Here is a 10,904-nt window from a genome sequence, read left to right as displayed (position 1 = left end):
AAAAGAAAGATCAGGGCCATAGCAAGGCTGCCCACTTCATTACTTCACACAGAACTGGAGGTGTTAGCCCAGGCAGTTAAAGAATGAGAGCGTAGGCTGGGCGCGGTGGCTCAAGCCTGTAATCCCAGCACTTTGGGAGGCCGAGACGGGCGGATCACGAGGTCAGGAGATGGAGACCATCCTGGCTCACATAGTGAAACCCCGTCTCTACTAAAAAAATACAAAAAACTAGCCGGGTGTGGTGGTGGGCACCTGTAGTCCCAGCTACTCAGGAGGCTGAGGCAGGAGAATGGCATAAACCCGGGAGGCGGAGCTTGCAGTGAGCTGAGATCCGGCCACTGCACTCCAGCCCGGGCCACAGAGCGAGACTCCGTCTCAAAAAAAAAAAAAAAAAAAAAAAGAATGAGAGCATAAAAACTGGGAAAGAAGTCATTTCTATTTGCAGCTGATAGGACAGTACGCCTGGCAACCCTAAAGAATCAATGAAAAACTAACACAAACAGTAAAAGAAATCAGTTAGGCGGCAGGATAGAAAATCAAAGTATGCAAATCAACAGCTTTCATATACCCAAGAGAAGATGAGCATCTAGCCTCTATGTAAAATAACAAGGTCCTTTTCCTGTGAGTTTCTACCATGTCTGTCTCCCCCAAACTACTATAGAAGGTTGTTTTAAATCTAAATTTATATCAGTCGATTATATATTAATGTATTCATCCCAGCCTTCCAGACTGTGGACAGTTTTGCATGTTGCCCTTTGACAGATTGACAATCTCACTCAGCTGTGTATCTTGTACAGACAAGGCCTTCTACACATGGTTCCAAACGATCTCTAAAAAACGGTGACCAGAACAAAAAGCATGAGAAGCTAACCATACTGGCAAGACCAAACACCACAGAAGGGAAATAAAACCTCTACCAAACATCTGACTTACCTGAAAGGCCAAATAAATATTTTGGGGGCCTCAAATGAAGAAACTGTTGACCCCAGAGGTAAAGTCACAGAGACAAGCACACACTTTAAAACAAACCGACTATTTCTATACAGGCACCTTGTTATTTTACCTTGTTCAAAGTTCTATTTATTGGCTGGGCGTGGTGGCTCACGCCTGTAATCCCAGCACTTCGGGAGGCCGAGGTGGGTGGATCATTTGAGGTCAGGAATTCGAGACCAGCCTGGCCAACATGGTGAAACCCCGGCTCTACTAAAAACACAAAAATTAGCTGGGCATGGTGACAGGTACCTGTAGTCCCAGTTACTTGGGAGGCTGAGGCAGAACTGCTTGAACCCGGGAGGCAGAGGTTGCAGTGAGCCGAGACCATGTCACTGCACTCCAGCCTCGGCAACAGAGTGAGACTCTGTCTCAAAAGCAAAGAAACAAACAAACAAACCCAAACAAACAAACAAAAACCAAAGTTCTATTTATTTGACTTTGGTTTGGTACTTTTTTTTCTGAGTTGGAGTTTCACTCTTGTTGCCCAGGCTGGAGTGCAGTGGCGCGATCTTGGCTCACTACAACCTCCGCCTCCCAGGTTCAAACGATTCTTCTGCCTCACCCTCCTGAGTAGTACTTTGGTACTCTTTAAACATTAAGTTTCTAGTCAGTCTGTCATGGCCTTCTATAAAAAGAAAGAGAGAAGGCCCTTCGGGTGTGGTGGCTCACGCCTATAATCCCAGCACTTTGGGAGGCAGAGGTGGGCAGATCATGAGGTCAAGAGATTGAGACCATCCTGGCTACCACGGTGAAACCCCGTGGTAAAAATTAAACCTCTACTAAAAATTAGCTTGGTGTGGTGGCGGGCGCCTGTAGTCCCAGCTACTCAGGAGGCTGAGGCAGGAGAATGGCATGAACCCGGGAGGCGGAGATTGCAGCGAGCTGAGATCACGCCACTGCACTCCAGCCTGGGTGACAGAGCGTGACACCGTCTCAAAAATAAAAAGTAATAAATAAATTAAAAAAAATAAAGAAAGAAAGAGTAAGAAAAAAATTACCCAAAGAGTGTATGTAAAAGTACCCATGGTAAGGCAAAGCCTGCCTTTTTCTGTCTTTTTAAGTCCTATCTACCCCAAAGGCCCTGCTCAAATCCAACTAGGGCCAGAGGTGCATGACTCCCAAACCTCAATCATCCACTCACCATCTTCAAGAAATTATCTTTCACTCAAATGATTCCTTTTCTTTCTTTCTTTCTTTTTTTTAAAGGGACATAGTCTCGCTCTGTCACCCAGGCTGAAGTATAGTGGCACAATCATGGCTCACTGCAGCCTTGAAATCCTAGACATCAGCTATCCTCCTGCCTCAGCCTCTCGAGTAGCTAGGACTACAGGTACACCACCACACCCAGTTGATTTCATTTTGAATGTAAACTTTTCCAGTATTATAGGTGGCAAACCAGTATTACTTGCCACATCTAGACGATAATAAAAAAACAAAACAAGGTTATTCACTTTTAGCTGAACCTACTGCTGGCTATGTTGCTGGAGCCCTATTCTATGTTTAACAACGGGACTGGGGGTCGATCAGCAAATATCAGAAAGACGGTGAGGGACATACTAGGATCAAACCAAGTTGTTTTTTTTTTCTTGATATCATTAGAAAGTCTGAGACAGGGCCGGGCGCGGTGGCTCAAGCCTGTAATCCCAGCACTTTGGGAGGCCGAGACGGGCGGATCACGAGGTCAGGAGATCAAGACCATCCTGGCTAACACAGTGAAACCCTGTCTCTACTAAAACTACAAAAAACTAGCCGGGCGAGGTGGCAGGCGCCTGTAGTCCCAGCTACTCGGGAGGCTGAGGCAGGAGAATGGCGTGAGCCCGGGAGGTGGAGGTTGCAGTGAGCTGACATCCGGCCACTGCACTCCAGCCTGGGTGACAGAGCGAGACTCCGTCTCAAAAAAAAAAAAAAAAAAAAAAAAAGAAAGTCTGAGACAGAACAGAAAAGCACAGTCTTCTCAATTTGTAAGATCAGTTTTGTTCGCTGCCACAAACCACCTCGTTGTATGTCCCAGACACTGGGACAATGCTGCCCAAGACCATGGGGCCTCCCCTGAGAAACCCATCCCAGTGGCCCCGCTGTGCATGCTGGGTGCCCCACTTACTGGCCATTCACCAAGTGGCCCTATGGCAACCCTTGTGCTACAGCCTGGTATTATTAATTAGATTACCTTATTTCACTGATTTGAAGACCTACATTTTCCACATGTTAACATCTCTGGAGTTGGTATGTTACAAGTTAATTAGCTGTGAGTTCTCTTTCTGAGCAATATACAAAACATTGATGTGTCCTTAAAATATTGGTGTCTTAGATCCAATGACACATGCGCAGTTTCTCACGTAATTCGGGTGCTCACCAGATACTGATTCACTACAGTGGCCGGAGAACCTCAGGAGGTTCTGTCAGTGTGGGAGTGAGAAGATCTGGTCTTCTCTGTGTTCCCCAGCAGACTCACGCTGCTGCAGCTGAGTGGGCTTGAATCGTGTTCTCCCATTTCTTTCCATCTCCATCGAGGATTAGCCATACCGAGCGTCCATTGCTGATTCCATTAAAGCCTACAGGATTGCCAAGTCTCTCGCTTCCTTCCTCCACATTTCTGAACAATTTTCAGAAAGGTCACGTACTTTCTATTCACATAAACCACCCACCCCTCCACCCCTGCACACACTGATGCATACTTTCTCCCACGCCCCCAAATGCCAGGCCTGCCAGCACCAGCCGTGAGTGGTGCTGGAGCATAGGGAGCAAGAGTCTGTGAGAAACTGAGAAGGGGGCGTCTCTCACTCAGCACAGCCTCATCGCGGAGCCACTGCAACACACACAACAGTGAACACAGGACTTAACTCTTCCACGTCTGAGAAATGAACTGCTCATGAGAAATTTCACAAAAATACGGTAAGAAGTCTGTTTCAAAAGACCTAATTTCGACTTGATTTTATGAAGGAGTTTCCAAAATTCATGTTTTGGTATGAAAAGCTTCTACAGTGATCCAACAGTATTTAACCCATCAAGGCCTTGACAAACACCCTGTGCGTGATGTAAGCATTCACTCCTCATGTACACATGTGTCCATGTCACGTAATAGTTCATCAAGTACCCACACAGCTTCATCTCAAAGTCCTGGGCAGCAGAAATGGACAAAGAATGGTTCCAAGCTCAGGCCACAGCTTGAATATCAAATTACGGTATGAAAAGACCAAGTATTTTTGTGGTGAAAGCACCCAAATTCCTTAGAAGCGAAAAGGAAGCTCAGAAAGGGAGACCTGACTGGGCACGGTGGCTCAAGCCTGTAATCCCAGCACTTTGGGAGGCCGAGACAGGCGGATCATGAGGTCAGGAGATCGAGACCATCCTGGCTAACACGGTGAAACCCCATCTCTACTAAAAAATACAAAAAACTAGCTGGGCGAGGTGGCGGATGCCTGTAGTCCTAGAGGCTGAGGCAGGAGAATGGCGTAAACCTGGGAGGCGGAGCTTGCAGTGAGCTGAGATCCGACCACTGCACTCCGCCTGGGCGACACAGCGAGACTCCNAATTACGGTATGAAAAGACCAAGTATTTTTGTGGTGAAAGCACCCAAATTCCTTAGAAGCGAAAAGGAAGCTCAGAAAGGGAGACCTGACTGGGCACGGTGGCTCAAGCCTGTAATCCCAGCACTTTGGGAGGCCGAGACAGGCGGATCATGAGGTCAGGAGATCGAGACCATCCTGGCTAACACGGTGAAACCCCATCTCTACTAAAAAATACAAAAAACTAGCTGGGCGAGGTGGCGGATGCCTGTAGTCCTAGAGGCTGAGGCAGGAGAATGGCGTAAACCTGGGAGGCGGAGCTTGCAGTGAGCTGAGATCCGACCACTGCACTCCGCCTGGGCGACACAGCGAGACTCCGTCTCAAAAAAAAAAAAAAAAAAAAAAGAAAGGGAGACTCACATTCTCAGGAAGATGGCTCGGAACAGGGGAGCAACAGACCTTTCTCTCCAAAAAGCTTCCAAGGCCTCAACGCCCCCACCACCTCTAACCTTCCGGATGACCCACTTCTCTGAGACCAGCTCCACTCCTGGCCCCCACTTCTGCCACTAGAGTTTTCATTGAAGGTTCTCCATGTCGTCATCCTAAAGAGCTCCTCATTCATTCTTAAAGGGGCTAATAATAATTGTGGCCACTTCCAATGTGCTAGGGCAGCAGCTGGGTGTATGCAATGGGTATAGGTGCTGCCCTCATGGACCTTTTTATTTTAGTGGCTATATATTTATTTTAACATCCTTTAGATAAATTACACAGCTAGCACCTGTGATTTCAGATATAATTGCTCAGGACATGTCGAAGTTTAAAAAATTGATTTTAAGCTTATTTTCTTTTTTTTTTTGAAACAGGGTCTTGCTGTGTCACCCAGTCTAGAGTGCAGTGAGGGGATCATAGCCTCACTGCAACCTCAAACTTCCGGACTCAGGCAATCACCCCATTCAGCCTTCTAAGTACTACAGGCACACACCACCATGCCCCAGTATTTTGTTTTTAAAGATGGAATCTCACTATGGAACTCCTGGCCTCAAGTGATCCTCCTGCCTCAGCCTCCCAAAGGGCTGGGATTCTGGGTATGAGCCACCGTGCCTAGCCTGATTTTCTTTTTTATAATTAAGTAACAGTACAGGCAAAATCAAACTCTTGATTCCCCCTGCCCCAGGGTGCCCCTCTTCCAGGGCTCCCTCACCTAGTAAATGGCACCACTGTTGTTTAAACCAAAACCTTAAGAGTCCTTTTTGACTCTTCTTCCTCTGCTATGCACCTCACATTCAATCCATCAGCAATCACGTCACCTCTTCCTCCAAAACACAACTGGAATCTGATACTTCCCACCATTCCTCTGCCATGCCCATGGCCAAGCCACCTTCTCACACCTGGATGACTCTAGGAGTCTCTTACGAGGTCCCAGGCTTCCACTCTCACCATTCAAACTCAAAAGAAGGATTTTTCGGCCGGGCGCGGTGGCTCATGCCTGTAATCCCAGTACGTTGGGAGGCCGAGGTGGGCGGATCACGAGGTCAGAAGATCAAGACCATCCTGGCTATCACAGTGAAACCCTGTCTCTACTAAAAAAAAAAAAAAAAATACAATAAATTAGCTGGGTGTGGTGGCAGGTGCCTATAGTCCCAGCTACCCAGGAGGTTGAGGCAGGAGAATGGCGTGAATCCTGGAGGCGGAGCTTGCAGTGAGCTGAGATTGCGCCATTGCACTCCAGCTGGGGCGGCAGAGCCAGACTCTGTTACAAAAAAAAAAAAAGAGGGATTTTTCTCCAATCATAGTCACATCACATCAGGGTTGTGACTCAACCTGCTACCCAGGAAAGCTTCGCATTACATGAAGAATGGAATCCAGAGGCCACATCAGGACCTGTGAAGCCCAGCATGGCCCCCGGCTCCCTCAGACCTCAGCTACTCCCATGCTCCCCCAAAGCACTCCACCCAGCTGCACCAGCACCCCTGAGGCTCCTGAAACAGCAGCCTTTGCATCTTCTGCTCCCTTGGGCAGGAACGCTGCCCCCATTTCCCCCTTTTCATCTCATCAAATGTAGAGAAGTCTTCCCTTACCACCCTGTCCAAAATGGCACCCCCAGCATTCTGTGTGTGAATCCAGACTGCTCCTCACAGCACCACCTGATGCTGTAGTTTGGATATTACAAAATCACAGATGATCTGTATCTGTTCAGTGCTCACTGTCTGTGCCCTTTACTAGACCATCAGCTCCACAAAGGCGGTGTTCCCTGCACCTGCAGGGTGCCTAGCACACAGTGAGTGCTCAGGGACATTCAAGGGAATGAACAGCAGACATTCACTCATGGCAGCACTGAAGGTAGAAGTTTCTGGTTAGCGGGCAACCAAGCCAGGCTAGTAGTGGAATGTGTCAGTTCCTTTAACAGCAACAATACTCCCCAGAGTCCTCTTGGTTTGGAGAAACTAAGGCTCAGGGACATAAAGTGATTTGCCCAAAGCCAGTATGAGACTAATACTGTTGTATCCGGCTGAAAGGTCTAGGTCTTTTTGAACACATCAAGCTTTCCTTAGAACCTCTTTGTGGCCAGGCGCAGTGGCTCACACCTGTAATCCTAGCACTTTGGGAGGCCCAGGAGGGCGGACTGCTTGAGCCAGGAGTTCAAGACCAGCCTAGGCAATGTGGTGAAACCCTGTCTCTACTAAAAATACAAAAGTTAGCTGGTGTGGTGGTGCACACCTGTAATCCCAGCTACTTGGGAGGCTGAGGCACAAGAATCACTTGAACCCAGGAAGCAGAGGTTGCAGTGAGCCGAGATCACACCACTTCACTCCAGTCTGGCTGACAAAGTGAGATCCTGTCTCCTCCACACCCCCACAAAAAAAGTTTTTTGCTTCCAAAGACCTTTCAAGGTACCACAGTGCCTGCGATGATGCTCCACCAAGTGATCTACCCAGTGGCCCCAGCATACCCTTGCAAATGCCATTCCTGCAAATCCCCAGTGACCCAGACAAATTAGCCCACTCTGCAGCCCCTCAATACATAGATTTGTAATACTAATTGTATTTAACTTTCGAAAAGCTTAACAAACACATGCACACATATTTAAACACCTGTCCTTAGCCAGATGCGGTGGCTCACGCCTGGAATCCCAGCACTTCGGGAGGCCAAGGCAGGAGGATTGCTTGAACCCAGGACTCTAGACCAGCCTGGGCAACATGGTGAAACCCCATCTCTAGGAAGAAAACAAAATAAAACACACACACATGTCCTCCTGGAATGGCCCTCCTCTCCTCTGCTTGGTAAACTCCTATCATCCTTTAAAGCCTTTAAAATTCTCTACTGTCCGCCCAGGGCTCTTGACACAGGTCTACGACAACACGACAGTGCCCCAGGTATTGCACCAGTGGCATATGCTCCTTCTCCCAAGCTCTTCTGCAAATGCAGTGAGGGTGGGCAACACGCCTCATTCATCTTTGCCCAGCAGCCACAGAGCAGCAGCCCTCACAGGCATCTCTGAATGCAGGTGTATGAGCTGAGCTGCTCTCCCCAGACTTGAGACAGTGGATGTGACATCAGCAAGCCCTACACATCACCTGGACATCCGTACACCCGGTGAGAAGGGATGTTCTGATCATCATGAGGGTGGAGGGGCCTTCTGAGGACATCCCTGCCATCCCTTTGCCTTGCACCAAGATGCAATGTGTTTAAAGCTAACTATTCTTTCTTTAAAAAAGGCCACCACCACCTGGAGAAACACATTCTGGGGCTAGCAGAGCTGGCCTTCTGACTAACACAATTCCCTTCGGTTCCACCACATCTAGGAAGGGGAGAAGCTGGTAGCCACATGACCCAGGTGTCTGCTCTCTGCCCAGCAAGCCAACTCAGCCTGCACCATTTACCATTTTCCCTCCCAATGTCACAATCCAACCAGCGTTTCCCAAACGCTAACTACAGTGGGGACATTTATACAGGGACCTTGTCCTCTGGGAACTTACAAAGCAGAGGGCCAGCTGTCTAAAGTCAATGCCAACTCAGTAACAAGAGAGACCTGCCCAGTAGTAATAAAATAAAGGGGCAGCAAAGATGTGAAGGGGAAGACAGCAATCCCCACTGGGGAGGCCTGGGAACTGTGCTCCTGGGAGAATAATATCAAGACTCTGCTTCCAGGTTATCCCTGAGCCAATGTCTGCTCACTTCTGTGAAGCCAAGGGCAAGCACTAGACCTGGCTGCAAACGTTACTCACCCTTTCACAAGTATTTATTGAGTGCCCAGCACATGGTGGTAGGTATTAAAGACACAGCGGTAAACAAATCACAGGTCCCTGTTTTTAAGTTTACTTTTTCTAGTACAGGAGGCAGACAAGTCCATAGGCAATTCCAACACAGTGCCATGAACAGGGAGGACCCAGGAGGCCGGCACCCTACCCTGGTAGGTCAGAGTCGGCCATGGTGCCAACAGGCGTGTGCATCTATGTTCACATGCGCGTCAGAGGACGCAGGGCCTGGAAGACAGCGCCAAACCCATGAGGGTCCAGACCGGGGATAGGGATGAGTCTGAAGACAATTCCTCCACTCAGCGCTCTCGACTTAGGAGAAGGAAACTGAGGCTGAGGGAGACACAGTCAGTTAGAGCCAGGACCAGAACCCAGTGACAGCCACCACTGGTCATTCCTTTAGTACAGCCCAGGGATTAAGGGGGTTTCTGGAATCACACTGCCTGATTTTTAATCCTGCCTTGACACTTAACCATTTGTGTGGCCTTAGGCAAACGACCACCTCTGTGTCTCAGTCTACCAAAGAGGAATAACAGTAGCACCTATGTCAGGGCGCTGCTACGAAAATGAAACTGACAAATGTAAAGCAATCAACACAACGCCAGGGATGCTGTGAGCGGTACTCAGTGGATGCTGCTGTTATCATTGCACTACTGCTCGGTGCCACAGTGGGCTCGAGACTCCGGTAGCTCTGCTGCCGCGCGCCGTGTTCCCTTCTGGATCCAGCACGCTCCCGCCCTCGACGCCCGGCAGCAGCAGCCCACAGCCCCAATGCCTTTGACCCGGGGGCCGGGCCCGCCGCGCACACGCGCCCCGGCCTCGGGAAAGAGGGGGCCAGCCCGAGGAGAGAAGAAGGAGGCTGACACACCCCACCACGGAGAGGGCGGCTGTCCAAAATTGGAGAAGAAGCCGTTCCTGCACCCGACAGCCCCCCACGCCCAGACTCCCAACCCCAAGCCCGGAGAGCGGGCCAGTTCCTCACACTCTGCAGCAGGCTCCTCCTCTGCGCCGCCATCTTGGAGGAACCCCTGCGGGCGCACCCGCCTCCCCGCAGAGCAGCGAGTGGGGCGGCTAGAGCGGCCCGAAGGAGTCGGGGACGACCGCGCTGCCTGGGAGCATGCGCCCAGCGCCACCCCGCGGCCGAAGAGGGATGGGGCCGTAGCGGACCGTGTGCGCAGGCGCGCTCTTGAACTTTTTTTGTTTTTTGTTTTTTGTTTTTCCCCGGGGTCGATTGCTCCTCGCTCATCTTTATTTTTTATTTTTTGAGATAGGGTCTCACTCTGTCACGCAGGCTGGAGTGCAGTGGCGCGATCACAGCTCCCTGCAACCTCTGCCTCCCGGCCTCAAGCGATTCTCCTGCCTCAGCCTGCCGAGTAGCTGTGACTACAGGCATGAGTAGCCACCACGCCCGGCTAATTTTTGTATTTTTAGTAGAGAAGGGGTTTCGCCATGTTGGCCAGGCTGGTCTTGAACTCCTGAGGGTTCTTTGTGAACACAGTTGGGGCAGGGGAGGACAATTCATTAACTCAGCAAATGCTCACTAGGTGACCCCGCCTGGCTCCATAGTGGGTTCTGCAGCGAGAAAGACCGGCCTTCAAAAAGCTAACATTTTGTTTTGTTTTGTTTTGTTTTGTTTTGTTTTGTTTATGAGACAGACGCTTGCTCTGTCGCCCAGGCTGGAATGTAGTGGTGTGATCTGGGCTCACTGCAACCTCTGCCTCCTGGGTTCAAGTGATTCTCCTGCCTCAGCCTCCCGAGTAGCTGGGGTTACAGACGCCCGCCACCACGACCGGCTAATCTTTTACATTTTTTGTAGAGACGGGGTACCGCTATGTTGGCCAGGCTGGTCTCAAACTCCTGGCCTAAAACGATTCTTCTGCCTGGGCCTCCCAAAGTGCTGGGATTACAAGTGTGAGCCACCCCACCAAACCTAAAATGTTAATATTTTAATTGGAGAGGACAACATTTATGTATATAAGACATTCCAAGTGGTACTAAATGCTAAGAAGTGAAGTTTGTGGATGGTGGCATGGGGGTGAGGTGTTAGCTGGCAACAGGGAAGACCAGGCCAGGGGGATAGGACACCTAGTGCAGAAGTCCCAAGGAAAGGGTGCCTGTGGGTTCAAAAAGCACACTTGTTGGCTGGGCG

The 10,904-nt window shown here is 49.7% G+C and overlaps 1 protein-coding gene across 1 annotated transcript in view; it reads right to left on the bottom strand.

Moving 5' to 3' along the window:
• The window catches only part of TAB1 (TGF-beta activated kinase 1 (MAP3K7) binding protein 1), a 38,315-nt gene extending 28,489 nt beyond the window's left edge, over nucleotides 1-9,826 (bottom strand). Inside the window, exon 1 of the mRNA XM_017859848.1 lies at nucleotides 9,738-9,826. Within this exon, the coding sequence (XP_017715337.1) occupies nucleotides 9,738-9,770 (33 nt within the window). The 5' untranslated portion in view covers nucleotides 9,771-9,826. The remainder of the gene's footprint in view (nucleotides 1-9,737) is intronic.
• Between the last annotated feature and the right edge of the window lie 1,078 nt (nucleotides 9,827-10,904).

This window comes from Rhinopithecus bieti, unplaced genomic scaffold, assembly GCF_001698545.2.
Source record: "Rhinopithecus bieti isolate Rb0 unplaced genomic scaffold, ASM169854v2 scaffold_51734, whole genome shotgun sequence".
NCBI classification, from domain to species: Eukaryota; Metazoa; Chordata; class Mammalia; order Primates; family Cercopithecidae; genus Rhinopithecus; species Rhinopithecus bieti.
This window is presented reverse-complemented; position numbering and strand designations above follow the sequence as displayed.